Here is a 24,097-nt window from a genome sequence, read left to right as displayed (position 1 = left end):
GAATCTAAGTCATTTGACTCACTTTAACTCCATCAGATTTTAAGCCAAAGAAATATTTGGAAAAGAGGACCAGCCACAAAGAGAGGGTTCTTGTTTAACTGAAAATGTCACAAAGGGAATCCAAATTCCATAGCAGAAAGAGGAGAAATGACCATATACAAAATAAGTTTCCAAATACCTTTGTTATTCTTTGATAGCTTAACAGGTAGTATTTATTCAAATGGAAAAAATACAAAAGTACAAAGCTATGAAACCACAAAGAATGTAGACGGTGCGGGAGTTTAGGACACAGGATGAGAAATCACTGATTAATTACTACTGCACAGAGATGGTTTAAAATTCCTGTGAGGACAGATTAAGTGCCAGACTTGCTGACTTAGAGTTTCAAAAATCTAAAACAAACAAACTACAGAGCTACTAAACCTTAGAATGGGAAGGTACTTACTTGAGGTAAGTAAGGTGCAATTCTGCTTCTTTTTCTGCTTCTTCTAGTTTCAATACCAGCAACTCTTTCCGGCTCTCTAGTGATAAGATCTAAAAAAACCACACATGCGCGCGCACACACACAAACACACACAAACATCGTTAGTTTTTCATACACAGAGCTACCCCTAGATAGTAAAAACAAGTGCTCACTGGCTTTTCTAATATCACACCAAAAGTAATATTACACCATCTGGAAGGCCAAAACCAAGGCTCTCAAGATATCAGCTCCTCTCACCTCTGCCTTCCAGGCCCGCTCTGTCTCTTCCATGATGTTCCGATTTATTTCTCCATCCTGATTCTTGAGTCTATCCAGTTCCATTTCCCACACCTCTCTGTAAGGTAAGAAACCAAGAACAAGACTCAGGGAAGAAAGATTATCCTGCCACCAAGGCAAACCCAAAACTGGTCTGCCGGTATGCTACAGGGCTTTCACTCTCAGTATTCACTACAGACAGACAAATAATGTACAAAAAAGGTCTGCAATTGCATAAAGGTCCTAAATTTGGAAGTAAATATATTCATATCTCCACTTACTAAAAAAAAAAAAAAAAATTACCTTGAGCAGGAAAGAGTATATCTTAGAATCAAAACCGTCCACTAAAAGCAGACTGTTCTATGTTAAGAGGACTTAAAATCTTTATATGGCATTCCTCTTATTTCTCATTTTGTCCTTTAATGTGGGTAACGAACAATATAAGACCAAATGTATCATCTCTAATGCAGCAAACAAACACATCAATACTGGCTTACTGATCTGCATTTTCTTAGCTTGCAATAAACACTCTTCCAAAGAAAAACATGCTCTTTTCATACCTCAAGACTTCTCATTTTCATCGGTGTCCTCCTTTCGTACATGCTTCCTACCCCAATCCCCATTCCCAGAATGTAATATTCCCATTTAGGATGAGGATGATCAACTGTTCCAGTTTATCCAGTACTGTGGGATTTCCTAAGATGTGGAACTTTCTGTGCTAAAACTGAGATAGTTATTACTCTACACAGAAGTGAAGAAACCACCATGGAACAGAGCCAGTGCAAGAATTTCCTTCTATTACACCGTACTGTAGTAAGTTCACTGTATTGTAGTAAGTTTTATAGCTGAAAGCATAGATTACCCAGGTCAACAAATAGGATGATACAAAAATGTTTAAATGATTTTCACTGGATCTTAAAAAGATGAAAATAAGAACAGCTTGAGAAGAGTTACATCTAAAGAGAAATGTTCATTCATTCATTCATTCACTGACTTTAAGTTTGCTCTCAACAGACAAGACCTATTCATCATTATAATGAGTAAGTGAACACTTCTTCCTTATTCTCCATGCATTCTCCCAAAATTAACTTCCTGTCAGAGGAAGAATTCTGTAATATTCTTTAGGAAAAAAAAAAAATCTAAGTAGTCATGTTTTCCTGCTGCAATACAAATTCTCATGTTCCAAACCCTCTTAACTATAAAAATATGTGAAAGAGGTTGCACAGTTCATCAGTGATCCACTTAGCTTACCACTCACTCTTGAACAAGGGGATAATTACAGGAAAATATGACAGAGCGTTAGTTGTCTTCTGTGATTAATGTTATTCTTTTTTTGTTAAAATTTTTTAGATGTAGATGGATACAATACCTTTATTTTATTTATTTTCATGTGGTGCTGAGGACTGAAGCCAGTGCCTCATACGTGCTAGGCAAGTGCTGTACCACTGAACCATAACCCCAGTCCATGATTGATGTTGTTCCTGAAGATTACTCAATGAACATCTATGACTCTCACTAAATATATTTGTCAAATACAAATACATATTAGAAAAATTCTCATAAGCTGATAGAGACCATATATATCTTCACACACAAAAAAAATCTTTTCCTTTGAGCATCTGGCCACATTTATCTCACTGGAATCCAACAAGGCACAGGGAACTACCAACAACCACAACAAAAATAGTTAAGGGGTTGTTGAATATAGTTACAAAAATACTCAGTCTTACCATATGCTAACTACACTATAACATAAGCATCAGATTTCATTTTACTAAAAGATACTAGCTGCAACCCGTAATAAAAATGAATCATTCCCCATAGTAGACAGTTTTTTAAAAAATTCTTGACAGAACAGAAGCCACTGGGTATGTTTAACTTTTTAAATTCTTGATCTAATTTCTTTCAAGCCCCATACTTCTGTTACTTTACGGTTAGTTTAAGGTATGAATGGTTCAAATGAATAAATTCATTATTATTCATCAGACTATATTTATTATTCATCAGACTGTATAATCCTGGCTGATTGTAGTTCCCAACATGCTTGCATAATTTTAAAAATTAACTTTGATCTCCATCATATAAGCCAGGCAAATTATTAAAAGTTTAGACAATACAAAACAGAAAAAGTTTAATACAGAGTTCCCAGCTTTTCTACTTACTGGTTGTATCACCCTAAACAAGTTACTTAATCTTTTCTAGGCCCTGGTTTCTTCATCTGAAAGATGAACACTACCTATACCGTGGGATTAATGAGTTAACTGAGAAAACACACATAAAAAATTTAATATGGTGCCCAGCACATGGCAAGTATCCCACAAACAATAAGCTGTTTTTTAAACACTCAACTTCTCACACTCGTACTACTCATAAAGAATCACTATTATACTTCTTTCCAGTCTTAAAAACAAATATTTCCATACGTATGTATATACACATATATATAAATATATATTATCTTTTAACATATATACATGTTATCTTTTCAACATATTATTTTTCTATATCAAAAAGTATTCTTCAGAAATGTGATTTTCTCGCAAGGGATTCTGGGGATTGAACCCAGGGCTATTAACCACTGAGTCACTTCCCCAGCCCTTCTTATCTTTTATTTTGAGATAGGGTTTCACTGAGTTGCTTAGGGCATTGCTAAATTTTTGAGCTTGAACTTGAATTTGAAATTCTTCTGCCTCAGCCTTCTGAGTCACAGGAATTATAGGTGTGCACCACCATGTCCAGACAGAAATGTGAGTGCTAATGACTGTCTAAAATACAGATCTACCTTTTTTTCTTTCTTTCTTTCATTTACTCATGTATTTTTTTGTGCTACTGGAGATTGAACCCAAGGTGTCCCAGCCCTTCTTATCTTTTATTTTGAGACAGGGTCTTGCTAAGTTGCCCAAGTTGACCTTGAACTTGAAATCCTCCCACCTCAGCCTCCTGAACAGCTGGGATTATGGGTATGCACCACCATACCTGGCCCTTGGTAATTTTCAATTTCACAATTATAAATAAAGCTATAACTATAATGAGCATCTATGCATGTGTCATTAACATAGGCTAATAGTAAAAGTGATATTTAGATTTGAGAGATGCTAAGTTAGGTAAAGAGAACAGCCTCTGAAACAAACAATTCTGAGTTCAAATCCTGGCCCTACTAATCTATGCAATCTTCACCAAGTAAGGCTTTCTATACCTCATCTTCCTGAAGTATAAAATGAGGAAGAATAACACAGTCTACCATTTACTGAACTGTGATGCAGATTAAATGAGTTAATATATGTAAAATACCTAGAACAGTCTCTAGCATACAGTAAGAACTTCCTGTGTGAGTTATCATTTAGATGTCAGAACATCTATCTTCAGCCAGGTGTGGTACCACATGCCTGTAATCCCAGTGGTTTGGGAGGCTGAGGCAGGAGGATAACAAGTTAGAGAACAGTCTCAGCAATTTAGCAAGGCCCTAAAGAACTCAGCAAGATCCTGTCTCAAAAAATAAAAGGGGCTGGGGATGTGGCTCAGTGGCAAAGCACCCCTGGGTTCAATCCCCAGTACCTAAAATAACACAGAACATCTATCTTCAGAAAAACTAAAATATATTAATACATTTTTTTACAGCACAAATGATGAAAAATCAGCTTGCCATTAACTAAGAGAAGCAGATGCTCAGTGTCCTGTGAAATACTTTTGAAACTAAGAGACAGAGCTAAGAATTGAGATCTGTTGAGTCCTCAGCCCAAAGGCCTTCCTTCAGAATAAATGACACTGCAGGCAAGGCAAAAAGAAACAAAGCAAAACAAAACTGGCGGGGGAGTTAATTATATATGGGTTGACTGCAGATATATCCAAAGGGTATATTCCCTGAATTTGAAGAAGGTTATGAATTCTTCCTTGATTTGACTTAATTCAACAACATCTACTGAGCAGCATAAGTGTAAAAGTCTGAAACCTGGGGATATAAATATGCCTAATTCCTGTCCCCAAGAAGCTCACTTTTTTATTTGTTTCTAATACTAGGAGTTAAACCCAGGAGAACTTCACATCCTTGGCGATTTTTAAATTTTGAAACAGGTTTTCACTAAGGCTGGCCTCAAATTTGCAATCCTCCAGCCTCAGCTTCCTGAATAGTTGGGATTATGGCATGTGCCACTGTACCTGCCTTCCCAAGAAGGTCTTCATCTAGTAATTTTCCAGGTAAACAAAAGGAATAAAGAAAATCTGGACAAAACAAACAACATGTGCGAAGACCAATAAGCAAGAAAGCATCAGCTAAGGAAGCACTCCAGGTCATTCAGCAGGTAGTGGATATACAAATCTAAAGTTCAGTACAGTCTGAGAGAGATGAGAGTCACTAGCATACAGACAATAGTTTGCAGTCATGGGTATGAAACAGTAATTTGCAAAATGTGGTCCATGGTTCCCAAAACACTTTGAGGGTATGGTCCATGAAGATAGAAATCGTTTCATAAGACTGCTAAAAGTTATATACCTTTTTCACTTTCATTCTTCCATGGGTCAACCACAGTTTTTCTGAGACTTCATGACATGTGATAGTATCATCACTAATGACTAATGGAATATATGCTTCTCTATTCTTCTATTTTCTACAGTAAATTTAGCATATATAATTTGAGCTTTCAATTTTTTCTTTTTTAGTTCTTCTGCTGTGCTATGACTAGCTCTCTTTAGCTATTTCAATAATCTACATAATCCCATTAGCCAACAAATCAGTACTGTAAAATTTCAGTTCTCCACAAATTCAGGTGAAAATAATTATATTCTTATTTTATTTTGCAATAGTATACTTTTAAAATTTATTTATTTATTTATTGGTAGTAGTGGGGATTGAATCCAGGGACCCTCTATCACCCAGCTACATACCCAGATGCCTGCCACAGTCTTTTTTTTCTTTTTTTCAATACTAAGGACAAACCTAGGGGCACTTTACCAAGTTACCTCTCCAGTCCTTTTTTTTTTAAATTTTATTTTTTTGAGACAGGGACTCAATAAGTTGCTGAAGCTGGTCTCAAATTTATAATCCTCCTGCCTCAGATTTCTGAGTAACTGAGATTACAGGTGTGTGCCACTATGCCCAGAAATATTTTTTAAATTTTTTAAAACTTCTTTCAATTTTTATTTACAATTTTAGAATTTAAAAATATTTGTCTTCTTTACTGCCAGATACTTGCAAGCTGCGGGTAAATTCAGTTTTCCTTAAGGATGTCCTTGATGAAGCCATATAAAAATACTAATTTAATTTAATTTAATTTTATTAAATTTCAACACTTAAACACACTTTTTTGTATTCTATGTGATAAATGCTATATGTCAAAACACAATGACTATCCCACGAAAAAGGATTTTTGGTACTAAGTTAGGAAACAAATTAGCCTCCTTTTTTACAAAACATCTTTTTTTTTTTTTTCAGTGCTGGGGTTGAACCCAGGGCCTTGTGCTTGCAAGGCAAGCACTCTACCGACTGAGCTATCTTCCCAGCCCACAATACATCATTTTTATTTAAGAAAACAATTAAAAAGACAAACTAAAGTTATTGGAACGTGACTATTTGACAGATGTGTTCTTGAAAATGAATGAAGTAATCCTGTTATTTCCAAAAAAAAAAACACACCCATTTATTGCCAACAATAAAATCTTGAGCTTTCAAGCAAAAGTTAGAATTCTGGAAAGTCTGTACCTGCCACTGTGAGCTTAAATGCCTCCCACTACTTAAAGACTATTTTAATGAAATTGACAGTGATAGAATGTGGTTCTTTAAATATTGTGTAATAAAAAGATAACACTTGGAATATATGCGAATATCTGCATAAATGTTGAGTCAATATTTTAGAAATTATGTATTGTGTTACCAAATCAACTATGGTACCCACTCAGAACTACAGAGTTGGTATAAAGATTATTTTACAGTGAAGACACTAAGATTCAACAGGTACAGAAAAAAAGTCTTCTGAAAGATTCCCTTATCTGACTGAAAGCAGCAACTTCCAGGAAATAAGGCTGTTATAAATTCCTTAGGAGGTAGAACTACTCCTAGAAAGGGGAATGCAAATAATCTGTCTCTTCTTGTGGCCCTAAAGAAGATGAAAAAACATTTATAAAATAGATAAATATATTATGAATGTTCTTATCTCCTAAAAACACATATATCTTTCCAAAAAGTTCCATAAGTATCCTTTCTCGCCCCCTTCTGAGAAGACAACGGTTTTCTCAGAAGAGTTTTTCTCCTTCACCTGGTAAGATGGCAGAGAAGCCAGATTCTAACCACTCCTTTGAGTCACTGAATTGTCCCATGTGTATGCCCACTACATACATAAACTGTTTTTTCTTCCTGTTAATCTGTCTTTTATCAATTTAATTTGCAGGCTCCAGCTGCTAAACCTAAGAGGGTAGAGGAAAAGTTTTTCTTCCTCTTCATAACACAAAGATTCATTCAAAGTTCAAGGTAAGCCAGTGGATTTTGACATAGCAGTACAAAAAGTGCACTGATGTGCTTTCAGATTGTACTAAACAACCAACCTTTAAGAAACTATGGCTTGGGACTGAAGTTATATCACTAAGCTATAACTCCAGTGATTTAATAACACAATGCATAATTTATAAAATACTGGCTCAACATTTATGCAGATGTTTGCACTTGTCTAGCATCTGTGAGGCACTGGGTTCGATCCTCGGCACCACATAAAAATAAGTAAGTAAAATAAACATATTATTTCCATCTACAACTTTTTAGTTGTTTAATTTTATTAAAAAAATGGCTTGACAAGTTTTAGAGTAGTATCAAAATACATCCATAATTATTTTAAAAAGCTATTAAAATATTCCGTTTTTCCAACTACTTATCCATGTACTGCAATTTTCTTCACATACAACAACCAAAACGACATTTTACAATCAATTAAATGCAAAAGTAGCCAGAAAAATTCAGCTTCTTAAATTACAAAGATTTACAAAAATCTAAACAATGTTAATCTTCTAACTGAACTGATTTTTTAAATTTGGAAAATAATTATTTTTCATGAAAAATATGCTATTTATGTTAATACAGTTTTATTATTATTATTTGTAGTACTGGGGATTGAAACAAGTATGCTCTAACAACTGAGCTAAATTCCCAGCTCTTTTTATTAATTTATTTTTTTTATTAAAACAGGGTTTCACTAAATTGCCCAGCCTGGCCTCAAACTACTAGGATCAAGAAATCCTCCTGCTTCAGCCTCCCAAGTAGCTGGAACTAGAGGCCATCATGCCTGGCTCACAACATCTTTTGTGATTTCAATATCCAATTTCATGACCAATCTGACAATAAGACCTTAAGAGTTCTTCCTCTTCCTGAATTTTATCCCTTGCCAATCACCTCCCAGCAGAGTCATATCTTGAGGCTCATTAACACATATGGTCCATTTTCAAAATCCTAAACTTGGTTCTGATTTTCTCTGACCACAACTTCCTTTCAAACCACCATTCCAGTCCTTCACAAGGAATTAATCAACACTGATCACCTCCTATGCCATCCACCTTATTAGCTTAATTTCCAGGTCCTTTTATCCTAATGTTTACTACACATACTGGCATGGATATCCTGTAAATACTGTTCTCTGAGTTTAATCTGCTTATGATAGGATTAAGAATTCTGCTTCCACCCATGATAGAATACTAGGGACCAGATTTATTTTCTGGTCATAAGCAACTGAAAAACTGGGAAAAAATGTGAAACGATGTTTATAAACACTGCACAAAAGGTAGCACAGAACTGGGACCACTGAGAAAAAGGACACAAATGAAGAAAGTCCTATAATTTTCCTAGCTAACTGCTTAATAGGAGTTACACCTGGAGGGTAAATACAGAGCTGGCATTGTTGCTGAATTAAGGAGACAAAGGCAGGAATTTAGAGAAGCCAAGATGGCTCAAATTTTGAGGGAGTAGTACAAAGAGCAGGAACTATCTTTCTGGTCTCTCAAACCTACAAAACATTACCAAGAGAAACTAAAGAAGGAAAAAAAAAAGTAATATTCCATGTGCACAAATAAGAAGACTCAATATTGTTATGATGTCAGTTTCCCTAAAATGATCTAAAGATTCAATACAAACTCAAACAAATTCCAGGCAGATTGCTTTTTGTAGAAATTAACTATCTGATTCTAAAGTAATAAAAAGTATCTAGAATATTCAAAACAATTCTGACCAAAAAAAAAAAAAAAGTCAGGCATGTGCAGTACATACTTGTAATCCCAGCTACTCAGGAGGCTGAGACAGAAGACTCTCAAATTCAAGGCCAGCCTCAACAATTTAGCAAGACCCTGTTTCAAAATAAAGCAATTTTAAAAAGGGGTGGAGATGTAGCTCAATGGTAAAGTACCCCTGGGTTCAATCCCCAGTACCAAAAAAAAAAAAAAAAAAAAAAAAAGAAAGAAAAGGAACACAGTTGGAGGATGTATTTAAGATTTACGAAGTCACAAGGCAAGGAAGGAAAGACAAATGTACTGATATAACAGAATAAAGTACAGAAACAGACCCACATTATATGTGTAAAGACAAATATAAATGAAAAATAAAAGGTTTAATTCTCCCTTTTAAAAATTATGGAAGAAACTCCCTTAAGTAATCCCATCCCAACTTTTTCTTTCAAAATTTCTCTTTTTCAGATATACGTATATTATAAACTCCAAAAATAGTCACACAAATCAGGAATGTTTCAAGTACCTAGGAGCCATCCATTTGAAATGCACATATCCAAGGAGACAGCACCCCTGTCTCGCAGTTCCCAGGGGAAAGCAGGAGGGCACCTTGCTCCAATTGACAAAACTATCTCCTGTCATAAAGAAATCTGTTTCTCCAGACAAAACTACACAGATCATCTCCCCAGTTACCATAACTGGGGTGAAGTATTCTCAACAAAAGGTGCAGTCAAGTCCCCTTACTTGAGGACTACTTACTGTTTATCTTGAAAGCACTGTAATAGGTTGTTATATAAGGGGGTAAGATTCTGTTGGTCTTTGTCACCTGTCAAGACCTTTATCTGTGATGTGGATCACATTCAGATTTAACATCTGTTCAAAAATAACCATTTTCTTTCCCTACCACCTTTGTGGAGTGGTTTTCTGGGTTGGGGAAAGATTTTCTTTCTTTCTTTCTTTTTCTTTTTACTTTTTTTCTTTTCTTTCTTTTTTTTGGTGTGTGTGTGTGTATGTATATGTTCCTCAGAAATGAACTCACATATGCTAGTCAAATGCTCTGCCACTGAGCTACATTTTTTTGAGACAGGGTCTTGCTAAGTCGCCCAGGCTAGACTCAAACTTGCAATCCTCCTGCCTCACCTCCCAAGTAGCTAAAGGCTCTCTTTTCTAAAAATGTATTTCCCCAACAGTGGTCAATTTATCTTCCACAAAAGTGTCAAAATAATTCAATGGGGAAGCATACTCTTTTGAACACAGGGTGTGGGAATAAATATACATACATGTGCAAAAAAGTGAACCCTATCTCTAACCTTTTACCATATTTTTTTTAATATGGTTTATTTTTTATAAACTCAAAATGGATCACAGACTTAAACATAAAGCTTAAACTATAACTTTCTTGAAGAAGGTTACTTTGGGTTAGGTGAAGATTTGGAGGAATGCAAAATGCATGAAACACAAAAGAAAAAATGCAGTACACTGGACTTCATCAAAATTGTTATCATTTGTTCTTCAAAAGACACTATTACAAAATGCAAAAGCAAGCCTCATACTGGTAGAAAATATTTACAAAACACATCTGATAAAACAATTCATACAAAGAATATATAAAGATCTCTCATAACTCAATAAAATGAAGTTTTTTTTTTTGTTGCTGTTGCTGTTGTTTAATGGGCAAAGACTGACCTGGAAAGTCTAAAATATTTATTATAAGGCAGTCAATTCCTTACCTTCACCCTAAGCCGCTGGAATCCTGTGAAATACATTCCCTTACTAATTTTGTCTTCTCTAGAACTTTGTGTAAACAAAAATCGGACAGTATGTATTCTGTGTCTGTTTCCTTAGGCTATGTTTTTCTTTTTATGGAGGTGGAGTAGTCTTGCTTTGTTGCCCAGCTGCTCTCCCAGGCTCAAGTGATCCTCCAGCTTCAACCTCCTGAGTGCTGGAACTACAGGTCCAGCATGCCACCATGCCTGGCCAGAAAAATGGGGTTTTTATGTTTTGCTTGCTTTTTAGGTGCTGGGGATGAAACCCAGGGCCTGTGCATACTAGGTAAAATATTTTACCACTGAGCTACATTCCCAGACTTGGGATAATACTTTCGATTGCTGACTCCTGATTAAGAAAAAAGGCAATCAATATATAGGGGCTCCAAGGTGACTAAGATGTTGGAATTAGCAGAAGAAGATTCTAAAGCCTCTATTTTAACTATGTGAAGGGACACAAGGAAAATATGATCACAAGGAATAAACAAGTAAGAATTTTTGGCAGAGAAACTATTAAAAAAAAAAGAACTAGGGCTGGGGTTGTGGCTCAGTGGTAGAGCACTTGCCTAGCACTGAGGCACTCCACATAAAAATAAATAAAATAAAGGCTGAAATGTCAAAACTGAGAAATAGTAACATTGGAAATAAGAAATTCAAATTCACTGAATGGGCTTAACAGCAGAATGAAAATGATATAAGGAAAAGTAATTGAACTTGAAGATGTAAAAGAAATTATCCAATATGAGAAAGAGAATTAAAAAGATTGGAAAGAGGGGCTGGGGATATAGCTCAATTGGTAGAGTGCTTGCCCTCACATGCACAAGGCCCTGGGTTCAATCCCCAGCACCACACACAAAAAAAAAAAAAGAAAAAGAAAAGAAAAAGATTGGAAAGAGCTGGGTGCGATGGTGCATGCATGCCTATAATCCCAGCAACGTGGGAGGCTGAGGCAGGAAGATCGCAGGTTCAATGCCAGACTCAGCAACTTAGCAAGATCCTGTCTTAAAATTAAAAAAAAAAAAAAAAAAAAAGAAAGAAAGAAAGAAAAGAAAAGGAGCTGGGTGGTGGTGCACGCCTGTAATCCCAGCAGCTTGGGAAGCTGAAGCAGGAGGATCTCAAGTTCAAAGTTAGCCTCAGCAAAAGCAAGGTGCTAGGCAACTCAGTGAGACCCTGTCTCTAAATAAAATACAAAATAGGACAGGGGATGTAGCTTAGTGACCAAGTGCCCCTAAATTCAATCCCTGGCACCACCCCCCGCAAAAAAAAAAAAAAGGGATGGGGATGTGGCTCAGTGGTTAAGCACCCTTGGGTTCCAAAAAATCCCTGGCACCAAAAAAAAACTGGAAAGAAACAGCAAGAAAAGACTTGTTGAGCTGTAGGACAGTATCCAAGTCTAACACTTGTGGATGTGGAGTCCAGGAGGAAAAGACAAAATGGGACAGAAAAAATATTTGAAAATTATGTTGGAAAATTTAATAATTTTGGCAAGAGACACAACTTTATAGATTAAGAAACTCAGAAAATTCCCAACAGGAAAAATATGAAAAGAACCACACCTGAAAGTCAAATAGATAAAAAACTAAAGAAAATGAGAAAATCTTGCAAAAAGTGACATAATACAGAAAAAACAACATGAATTGTCACTGACCTCTCATCATAAATAATTAGAACCAAGTTATTTTATAACACCTTTAACTGGGTCTTGCTAGGTTGCCTAAGCCAGTCTGGAACTTGCGATTCTCCTGCCTCAGCCTCCCAAGTAGCTGGGATTACAAACCTGCATCACTATGCCCAGCTCACCTATCAAAATTTTGATCATATATAGAACTCAACAATTAACTGCTATAATTTTTTCTTCCTTTTTCTTTTTGATGCTAGAGATTTAACCCAGGGCCTTGTACATACTAAATATGTGCTCTACCACTGAGCTAAACCCCCAGCCTCTTAACTGCTATAAATTTTCAACATTATTAATAAAACAGTAGTACCTTTCTTCTATTACGTCTAACAGAATACTGAGAATGCTAAATCACTGGAGAATTTTACTTGTGTACTTGTTTTTCAAATAAAAAACAGACTGAAAGAAAAGAAACTACAAACACAAATGAGACTGGCCCCATATGCACATATGTACACATACGCACATCAATTACCTTCTGCCCTTCTCACAAAGCTTCTCAATTTCAGCTTTCAGATCCTGTTCCTTCTGCAAAAACTCCTTCTTTTCTTTTTCTATCTTCTTTTTTGTTTCTTCCCGCTTTATTGTCACATCCTGTATAGCTTTTAATATCTCCTAAATCCCACAAAATTATAGTCACACACAAATAAAGAAGGAAATAAATTAGTTCTTTTGATCTGAAGGTTGTGTTCAACAATCACACATTCATATTGATTTTAATGGATTTAAACTGAATTGGAAGATATCAGGTTGATGAGCAGCTCCAAAAGCAAGAATTCAGACTTCAGGGTGAAAGTTATAGGAACACAGAATTCAACTCAACAGGAAAAAAGCATCTAATCACACCATTCAAAAATGAAACATACTGCCTTGTGAAGCAATAAGTTCTCCATTTTTGGTGTTCAAATAAATGTCAAATGAACACCTCTCAAGAATGCTGAGAAAGGCATTCTTACTCTAGAAGGGAGTTTGCTGCATCCAACAAATATGGTCTTGTTTTGTTTTGTTACAGTTCTACTTTACTATGTGTGTGAATTTTCTGTTTCTATGACTTTTTGAGTACTTAACAACAGCAAATATATTTATGCACATATTTGTAATAAGAAGTTAAACAATACAAAGGTGATGAAGTTAAATTACCCCCCAAGTTCATACCACTTCCATCCACAAGGGTAATCAATGTATTAGCTGTTCTGTATTATGACTGCACATTTTGTCCATTCTAACAGAAACACACATATACTTATATATGTACTTTGTCATTTTTTTTTTCGTAGCAGTGCTGGGGATCAAACCTTGACCATGCAAAGTACATATTCTACCACAGAGTTATATCCCCCATCCCGTTTTTCTTTTTTTATGAAGTTACTTTATATTCATTATTTAACATCTTGCTTTTTTTCACTTGGACAAATATACCACATCAATAACTATAGATCTAACTCAAAAATAGCTAGCTGCCTAACAGGACAACACATGGACATATCCGATTTATCCTGATGAACTGTTAACAGTCCTTTGGGTTGATTCTTTTTTTGTAATTGCACTTCTAATCACACAAATCTTTCCTGATTTTTCTCTGGACTGGTTTTGATTTGTTGTTGTTGTTGCTGTTGTTGTTTTAACTTTTACCGTGAATTTGTAGAACTCTTCAGAATGTCATAAACTTTAAATCCTTTATCAGATGTGCTAAAAATATTTTCTCTCCCAGCCTAACAGTCTTTCATTTGGTATTTTTAATTATATATAATTAAATTAATTAATATTTTTCTTTATCATGTCTGGATTTTCTGCTTTGCTTAAACTGCAATAAACATTATATGTGTCTACAGTTTTATACAAAAACTTGTGTCTTTAGAATGGACTCCCAATAATGAGACCGGTCAATAATAAGACTGGTCAGTTAAATTTTAACTGACAACTCCTAACAACTTTTCCCAGAAGGTCATCACAATTCACACTCTTACCAATCATGTCCCCAAGAGTTTACTTTACTTCATGCTTAACAACTTATTTCATTTTGGCCCATCACTTGGGGGAGTATAGTATCCAATAATATTAATGTGTATTTCCCTAACTTTTATTCTTTATTGTTTTTACTGTCTAATTTCAACTAGAATAAGCATTCAGTGAAAACAAAGACTGTGTTTTATTCATCACTAAATCTCCAAAACCTAGAGCAGGCACTCTAAAAATATTTTCTGAATGAATGAGTACCAGTGAAACTGAGCTTCTTTCCAAATATTTACAATCATTTTGCTTTTCCTCTTCTGTGAATTGCTATTTATAACTCTAAGTAGGCAAAATATACCCTCCCCCAAGATATCCATGTTTTAATCCCCAGAACCCATTTATATGTTACCTTCCATGGCAAAAGAGACTTTGAAGATGTGATTAAGGTAAGGACCTTAAGACAGGGAGATTATCCTGGACTATCTGGTGGGCCCAATATAATCACTAAGTCCTTAAAAGTGGAGAACAATTACCAGTTGTTATCAGAGCAAGATGTGACTAGGGGAGAAAGATCAAAGAGACTGTTGTTGCTTTGAAAATAAGGGGGCCTTAAGTCAAAGAATTACAGCAGCCTTTAAAAAAAGCTAAGGCAAGGAAGATTCCTCCCCAGAAACCTCAGAAAGGAACACAGTCCTACTAGTACTTTGATTTTAGCCCAGTGACACTCCTGTAGGCTTTTAAGCTGCTAACTTCATGGTGATTTGTTAACTGAGCAATAGGAAAATAATACAATAACCTTTCCTGATTTTTTCTCTAGATTGACTTTTAACATGAATGTGTAGCAATATTCAGAAAGTAAGACATTAAATCTGGCCAGATGTGCTAAAAATATTTTCACTTAGTCTAACAACATTTCAGCCAATTTTTATATCATTTGGTATTTTCAATTACATGTAATTAATCTTTTTTTATGACTTCTGGGTTTTTTGCCTTGCTAAAGTGATCTCTTGCAATTTGAGCCTAAATAAATACTCCCCTAAATTTTCTTCTAAACTTTTTTCCAATTTTTATATATAGATTTTTAATCTACTTATGAATATATTTTTATGAATAATATGAGATAGATAATTATATCAACAAAATATAGCAAGTAAATAATCTTTTCCTCTCTGAACTAAAATCAGAGTAAGAATGTGAACAGGGTTCTTATTCTTAAACTTTGACAACCATTAAAAAGTAAATATTGCTTTTCTTTTTCTACTTATTAAGAAACAAACTTAAAAATCTGATCAGAATTGTTGCCTTACTCATTGTTTTTTTTTGAGGTTCTGAGGACTGAACTCATCAAATGCAAGGCAAGTGCTCTACCACTGAGTTATATTCCCAGTTCAAGAATTTCAATATAAGCAAACTACCTGGTGATTCTTCATTTCTTCTTCTCTCCTCTGCTGAAGTTGCTTTAATTGCACTTGGAGTTGATTCTCCACCTGCCTCTGCTTGTCCAGGACTTCCTGGTAACGTTCTTTCAATAGGGTTCTCTCTGTCATCATTTTGTCCTATTGGAATAAACAAGTTTATTTTTCAATTTAAACATAAGAAACACTCTCCAAATACCTAACCAAGACATTTTTCAGAGTTCTAAAGTTGTGCTATAGCTACTAGCCGTATGTGGACACGTAAATTAAAATTAATTAAAATGATAAAATAGAAAAAAACAGACCCTCAGTTGCCTAGCCATACCTCAAGTACTCAAAATATGACTAGGGGTTACCATACCAAACAACTCAGATATAGAACATTTCCACCATTGCAGAAATTTCTTTTATACAACACCGCTATAAGGTAGGGGTCGGCAATCTGTGGCATTTGGGACAAATCCAGCCACCATGATTTTATAAGTAAGTTTTACTGGAATACAGCCATGACCATTGGTTTAAAGGTTGCTTTCATACTATAACCGGCAGAGTGGAATGATTTCAATAAATGCCACATAATCCACAGAACCTATCCAGTGCCTTACAGAAAATGCCAACCACTGCTATAGGGAATAAGGGGAAAGAGATATTTTAGAATCATTTAGGAGAGAGAAAAAAATAATATGCCAGAACAAAGATTAGATCTCCTACTCAAGGAGCAGGAAACCTTACTGGTCATTAACACTGATAAGTGAGAGATCCACTAAAGAGGTCTGAGTAACCTAGTATTCAGAATGAGCAACTCAGCAAGCTCTCACATAAATTAGGGATTAGAAGTGATGCTTGTGAGGACCATAATACACCTCTGCCTCCCCCTCAACAGTAAATTAAGGAAAGCAACGGTCACCTTTCAAATGAACACTAAAAACTTAAAAAGAGTTAATTTAAAACAAGTTTGGTATAAGGTAGTTCATGTAAAAATTACACCAAGAGAATTAAGCTGAATTTGTTCATTAAAGGATAATTATTTTTCAAGAAAATAAGGTTGCTGGAAGTGAATGTTGGAAAACCTGTATTATATTATAATCATAAAATAGGTTCTCAAGATAGTTTAACTTCGGGATAAACCAGTCCTCAGTCCATGTACCAAATGTGACCACTTCAGCCCCAAAAGCTGATTCCCCAGCATCACATCTTTGCAGAGATTATGAATGTAGGGTCTGTGGATAACCCTCGGGGGATCTTTGAACTCTCTAAAATTGGGGTGTTACGTGTGTATTTCACTTTGATGACAACTCAAAGTTTTCAAGATTCTGAAAGAGAACCTTAACTTCTGAAAAGTTAACAAAAGTTTAAGAACCAATAAGAAAAGTCAGAAGATTAGAGGGTTCTTTTCTTTTCCAACCACAGCTCCTTTCCTTTACCTCCTTCAATCATAATGTAACTTTTTTTTTTTTTTTGACAGAGGGTACTAGGGATTGAATCCAAGGGTGCTTTACCACTGAGCTATGTTACCAGACATTTTGATATAGGGTGTCATTAAGTTGCTTAGGCCCTCACTAAATGCTGAGTTGGCCTTGAACTTGTGATCCTCCTGCCTCAGCCTCCCAAGCTGCTAAGATTACAGGTATGTTCCATTGTGCCCAGTGCTCCATGATACAGTTTTAGAATAACATGAAATAAGGGAAAAAGCATTAGCATCTTCAACTTGCACCAAATACCCACTTTCTGATCTGGTTGCTGTGAACACTTTTCATTTCTATACTTTTCTTCTTTCAATGAACATCTTACCCTAAAGACCTCTTCTTCCTGATCCTAGGGTGCCTTTCCCAACTTGTTGGGAGATTAAGGCAGGAGGATCATTTGAGCCTGGGAGTTTGAGGTCAGCCTGGGAAACACAGCAAGAACCCAGGGACTTGTAAATGTAAAGTTCTTTAAGATTTAAAAACCAAGTACCAAGGAATAAAATGGAAAAGATACATGTAAACAATATGTAATTTAAAAAAAACTTGACAGAGTTTGACTGGAAGCTCAACAATGTGACAAGATTAGTTAATGTAACCTCAAGAAATAGTGTCTAGAATGAGAGACTAATAGACCCATTCTAATGTGGACTACTTATACTATAATCTAAACTATTTCATTTGATTCACAGAATCAGTTGTTAAAAGAAAGACTGATAAAAGAAATGTCTATATGAAAGTAATCAGGATAAAAGGATAAAATACTGGGAAAAATATCATAAAAGAAATCTAAAACAAAGAAACAAACAACAACAACAAAACAAAGTAGAAACAGTTCACCTGGAAAGATTTAGACTAAGCTGGATAGAGTGGTACATGTCTGTAATCCCAGCACCTGGAGAGGCTAAGGCAGGAGGACTGTAAGTTCAAAGTCAGCCTCAGTAACTTAGTGAGGTCCTACGTAACTTAGCAAGACCCTGTCTCAAAATAAAAAATAAAAAGGGTTGGTGATGTGGCTCTGTGGTAAAACACCCCTGGATTAAATCCCTAGTACCAAAAAAAAAAAAAAAAGAAAAAAAAAGAAAAAATTGAATTTGAGGAGGAGGCATTAAAAAAACAAGATAAAAAATGTTTGAATATATGTAGAGCTATTAAGCTTTCTGGAGTGATCAAGGAGATTCTTGCACTTTTTCCAGCTGCAATGATATGCTTCTAGATCTTATGCTTTATGGTTTCATACAAAATGACACTTTAAATACTTACCAGATTCTTTTCAATATCTTGATCTGTGTTCACCTCTGAATCTGCTGTCTTAAAATCAGTCTACAAAGAAAGAAACAATTATATTCAGAATTTTTCAGAGTCTCTTTAAAAGAGGCAGAATTATTCCAGTACTTTTACCTAGAAATCTGCCAAAATAACTAATAAGCAAACTTTTTGCTCTTTCTCTTTATCAGGTTCACAGCAAGAGAAGCAATGTAGTTCTGGCAAATGGACACCAACATACACACTGCATGAATCATTTATCCCACAAAATAACCTGAAAAAGACCCAAAATTGGACTGAGAAAGCCTCAAATCTGAGATGAGAACCTATTGTGCCCATACTTTCTCCTACAATAAAGCACACCAGTCACTATAAGGGAGGATACACTGTACTTCTTAAGATGTAGGTCTGAGAATAAACAAGGATTCCTCCTGTAAGGACAAAGATGGGAAATATGAATGCTAATGACCTACACTCATCAATCACTCAGTGAAAGAGATTATGTGTGGATCATAAAGCTCCTACTTGCCATGAAATTAAATACTGGCTACTGGTTTTCTTATTTATGGAACATCAGAATGAAGTCATTGCATGACATTATATGAAAACAGTATGATGGTTGGTAGCAAAAACAAAGAACAAAAAACAAAAACAAAAACAAAAAGCAAGACAGCATAGCTCTTCACCAAATATGAAATATCTCCTACCCTCACAAAAACCCCCCAAATTCCATTTTAGTAGTAGAAACTTGATACTTGACCTGTACAGCAATGTTCTGAGAAAGCTTCAGGGAAGAGCTATCCTGATCATCATCCTGATCCACTCTGACTCCTTCAACCCCATTTGCTGGAGGCACTACAGGTCGGAAATCCAAGCCTGTGTCCCTGCTACCTTCCTTTGGAATGGAGGCTTGTGGGGATTTCTCTTCAGAGCAATTCCCGGAGGCAAGCTGCTTTGTATGGCACCCTGCCTTAAGAGACCGAGTGACTGGATGGAGGCTCTCCTGGAGGCTTGTGTCCCCCTCCTCTCCTGCTGTGCTGGCCAAGTCCTTCAAATCAGACTGAGACCCACTGCCAGAAAGACACAGGGCTGTGGCTATCAAGTTTTCTCCTAAAACCTCCTGGTGCGCTGCTGAAGTGTCACCCGCTGATGAACCAGGATTCTGCTCTGGGTGTTCCAAATGGACATTTCTGTTATTCTCCTTGGTTATCGTTTGGCTACTTACACTCGATGGAGGTGAGTTCTTCTGCTTCTGCGCTGGGTCTTTGGGGCTATCAAAAACACAAGATAAAAAGATTCTGGGTGTGGGTGTTGCTCAGCGGTAAAGTACTGGCCTAGCAGGCATGAGGCCCTGGGTTTTATCTCCAGCATTACCAAAAAACAAAACAAAAAATGTTTTTCTCTCACCCAATCCAATCTTAAAAAGGATTACATACCTAATAACTTCCAATTAACAGAATGAAAAAGAAATTACATTCTATCCAATAACTTGTATTCCATATGCAGGTAATCTAGTTTGACGGGTAAGAACCTGGGTTCTGAAGACAGTCTACCGTTTACAGTCAATGTTCAAACATAAATGACCTTGAAGATATAAAAAAATGTTTTCAGGTCCAATGTGAATAACTTTTGGGGATATACATAAAATAGCCTAACATTTACTGGAATATTTAGTTATACATATTTAGTTATTCATAATATTTTCATAAATAAAACATTAACAGAAATACTGTTTGTAAAATATCACTCTGTATCTCATCAATATGTGCAATTACTACGTGTGAATTCAAAGTAAAAATACAAGTTTGTATTTCACAAAAAATAATTTTCCTTCAAACTCATTATAAATACCTTTGGCCAGAACTACTACTTCAGAGCATCAGTTTTTCAAAGCATAGCATCCCCTCAAGTTGTTTAAGGAACAATCCTTAAATAAAATTAAGGATTCAATTTTGAACCCAAAATTGAAGTTGCTGATAGAAATCTTATTCTGAACCACGTGTGTGTGTGTGTGTGTGTGTGTGTGTGTGTGTGTGTATTTAATATTGGGAGTTATTTTGTCATTTGTCACAGATACTTTTTTCCCCCAATGCTGGGGATAGAACCCAGGGCCTCATATGTGCTAAACATACACTGTCCACTGCTTTTTTTTTTTTTTTTTTTTAAATAATTTTTTAGATGTTGATAGACTTTTATTTTATTCATTTTTATGTGGTCCTGAGGATCGAACCCAGTGCCTCACACATGCTGGGCAAGTGCTCTACCACTGAGCCACAACCCCAGCCCTCTGTACTGCTTTAAAGGAGATCTTTAAAACATATTTACAGTGACATCCAACATTCACAGCTGTCTTTCACCCAGGAATTAAATCCATGTTAAATGTTTTTGCCTCCCCCATTTCTTAATTGATCCTGTCAACTGACCCCTTAAGCATCCCAAACTAGCAATAATTGAGGCTTCAAGTCAATGTGTCTGTCTTTCCTCAATACTACTTGTTCAAAATAAAACAACTGAGAGAGTATCTGTGACATGGAAATCTTTATCAACACTTTAAGCTGATTTCTTCTTGCTAGGAGTTAACCATGAGCAGAGAGAAAAGAAGGTATATACAGAGCCGGGATCTGAAGCCTAACTCTAATATTTACAAGATGTTTGACTCTAGGCCAAGTTATTTCATTTATAAAATAGAAATAATTTTACCCAACTAATAGGATTATTGTAAGGATTACATGAGATAATGTATATAAAGTACTTAGTAGAGTGGTCAGCACATAGTAAACACTCAATAATCCTTAGCTGCTATTGTTATTACTAGTAGTATGTGGTTGGTTTTATTTATACAATGCATAAAAGCTTAAAGATTCAAGTTTATGATAAGGCTTATGTAACATTTTCCCCCATCACCCATTCACTAACAAGCATCTCTCTTCTTTTTTTTGGTACTGGGATTGAACACAAGAGCACTTTACAACTGAGCTACATTCCCAGGCTTCTTAAATTTTTTTAAATTTTGAGACAGGGTCTTGCTAAGTTTCTCAGGGACTCACTAAGTTGCTGAGGCTGGTCTCAAACTTCAGATCCTCTTCCCTCAGTCTCCTGAGTCACTGAGATTATAAGCAGGCACCACCGTGCCTTGCTTTTTTTTTATTTTGAGACACGGTCTCATTCAGTTGCAAGCTGGCCTGGAATTTGCAATCCTACCTCAGCATCTCAGGTCACTGGGACTACAGGTGTGTACCACTGCAACTAGCAACACATCTCTTCTTTTAAACAAATGTTTAAGTCCTCTGGAGTCAGACAAGCCTGGTTTAAACCCTGACTCCAACAGGGCTTGGAAACCTTGGGCAAGTTATTAACCTCTCTGTGTCTCGGTTTCTTCAACTATAAGTGGAAGCAATATTAGCACCTACCACCTAGGACTAATGAGGACTAAATGTCTAATATGTATAAAGTTGTTAGGACAATATTATCTTTTATGTTAAGTCCCAGGTACTTCAGTCAATTTAATTCAGTATGGCACATAACCAAGTATTAGCTACCATAAGATGCAAGACTGGGTAATTGCAATTCCTACGAGAATTGAGAGTATGGATGGGAGGCAAAATATCCACATGAAGTACTAGGCAATATTAACCAAGATATCTAGATAGATACACATATATATCTGCATTTATGTATTTATATATATGAATGTATATCTGTATTCGTAAATGTATATACATGAATGTATCTCTGTATCTCTATCTATATAACAAAGTATCTTACAAATACAAGTATGCAATATAAACATAAGATTAAATGAACATATGTAATCTACATAGAGCAGAGGGGGAAATATTTACTTTTTTTTACGAATTGACCCCTATATTCTAATCTATTTATTCAACAAACATTTAGCATGCCTGCTGAGTGTCAGACACTTTGTTGGACATCAAAAATACAGACAGATCAGGCAGTCCCTATCTTTAGAAAGCTTTATCTACTGCAGTGTCATTAGAGCTCAAGAGGAAAGAGCTACAGAAGTGAATCTCAAAATGATACTTCCCTATCAAGAATGTAGACATTACCTTAGACCATCTGGGAGACTTTCTTCTGATTTGGAAGCACATAAACTAGAAGAGGATTCCGGAGGATTGGAGGAATTGGCCACAACACCAGCCACCTCAGATGCTGCCATTGCGCTCTGCACATTCAGAAACAAATTATAGACACATGTTTCAAAAGTTTAAAATGAATGTAACTTTCCCCCTCAGGATACCCACTCAAGTAGTTGCTCCAAGAAAGAACCGAAAGGAAAATCTTGGGCTCCAGGAGGAAATATTTAACAGTATTCTGCAGTAGGGTATCAAAAGACACTGCATGCAATAGGTCCCAGTGGACATCAATTGTCAGGAGTCACTATATTTACATAAATATCTAGGAGTCTATACAAAGTTTTTATTTATTTTTAAGAAATACAATCATTTAAAATAGATCATAATCTGTGAGAATCTTGCAAATGGTCCACACCTATCTTGTCTAATATCACTTATAAAAGGTGTTTTGGGCCTAGTATCAACAATATCTTATTTTTTAAATCACTTTATGGCTGTACCAATTAAAGCAGTCTCCATTAACTTAAATGAAGTTTTTTGGAGGTGTCTGCCAGAACAAGCAATAAATATTGCCAACTCCAATGATTCTTTTATTCCCTCAATGTGTTCCCTCTGCACAGATGGGAAAAGTCTGATACCCACAGCCTGAGCAAAGTACAGACTCTTGAGTTACCACAGTGGTGCAAAACAGAACTTGGTTAGCATGAAAATGAGAAGCTGAAAAACATGGTAACACAAGCAAGGGAACCCATGAAGATGTCTTTCTTCTCCCCATCAAAAGGTCATCCTTTTTGCTGCAAACTCATGACCTTCTATGGCAAGAAGGGGCGGGGGGGGGGGGGGGGGGGACCAACCAACCAACCCTTGCGAGGTGAGAGGTGAACATTCTTGTTTTTATTTTGACAGCACCCCAGTGATACCTCTGAACCCTAGGTGTGCACAGAGCAGATAAGGAGACCAGGCTGTGTCAACACTTCAAGCACTGCCTGTGTCTCAGTTTCCCTCATTATATAAAGCTCCTGGAAGAAGAGACCCCAAATCTCCATTTCTCTTAAGTGCAAATATTCTACCTCCAATAAAGTTTTGGGTCGTGGTCATCGGTGCCCGGTAAACGGAACCGTAGGGCAAGGGTCATACATGCCACTCCGTGGCCAGAGCCCAACCCGGGCGGGGGGTGGGGAGGTACATCTGGCTGGAGAGCCGGGTGTGCCCAAGAGGCTCCCGCAACCCCCCGGCGGTCACCAGCAAGGTGGCGACGCCAGGGGCGACGGGTCCTCCGAAGAAAACGGGAGACGGACAGGAAGGGGACAATGGGGTGAAACAGCGGCGGGGGTCCTGGCCACCCTCAACAGGAGACTGCGAAGCTGGCCGCTTGCTTCGGCCAGAGCCACCTCCACACCTTGCCCTCATCCCCCCGACCGCGCTGCCAGCCCCCGTCCCACTTCTAGGCCAGGATACCCGCCCCCGTCCTCTCAGCACCCTCCACGCCCCCCATCACGACCCCCGCCCCCACCCCTCAGCCCCGCAGCG

General features: G+C 36.5%; 1 protein-coding gene across 4 annotated transcripts in view; it reads right to left on the bottom strand.

The window, feature by feature from the left end:
* Positions 1-24,097, bottom strand: part of RNF214 (ring finger protein 214) — a 31,880-nt gene that overhangs the window by 7,378 nt on the left and 405 nt on the right. For 3 of the 4 annotated variants that reach the window (XR_013757879.1, XM_079105212.1, XM_079105213.1), the window contains exons 2-8: positions 22,541-22,656; positions 19,234-19,744; positions 18,471-18,530; positions 15,745-15,885; positions 12,852-12,991; positions 722-818; positions 446-534 (exon numbers count right to left, since the gene is read on the bottom strand). Coding sequence is in view for 3 of the 4 variants with exons in the window: in XM_079105212.1 (XP_078961338.1) it covers positions 446-534; positions 722-818; positions 12,852-12,991; positions 15,745-15,885; positions 18,471-18,530; positions 19,234-19,744; positions 22,541-22,650 (1,148 nt within the window). In the remaining variant the exon portion in view is untranslated. The remainder of the gene's footprint in view (positions 1-445; positions 535-721; positions 819-12,851; positions 12,992-15,744; positions 15,886-18,470; positions 18,531-19,233; positions 19,745-22,540; positions 22,657-24,097) is intronic. The other variant, XM_079105214.1, reaches the window with a different exon arrangement.

Source organism: Sciurus vulgaris (genome assembly GCF_902686455.1).
Source record: "Sciurus vulgaris genome assembly, chromosome: 11".
NCBI classification, from domain to species: Eukaryota; Metazoa; Chordata; class Mammalia; order Rodentia; family Sciuridae; genus Sciurus; species Sciurus vulgaris.
Note: the sequence above shows the minus strand (reverse complement) of the source record. Positions and strands in the feature narration are given on the sequence as shown.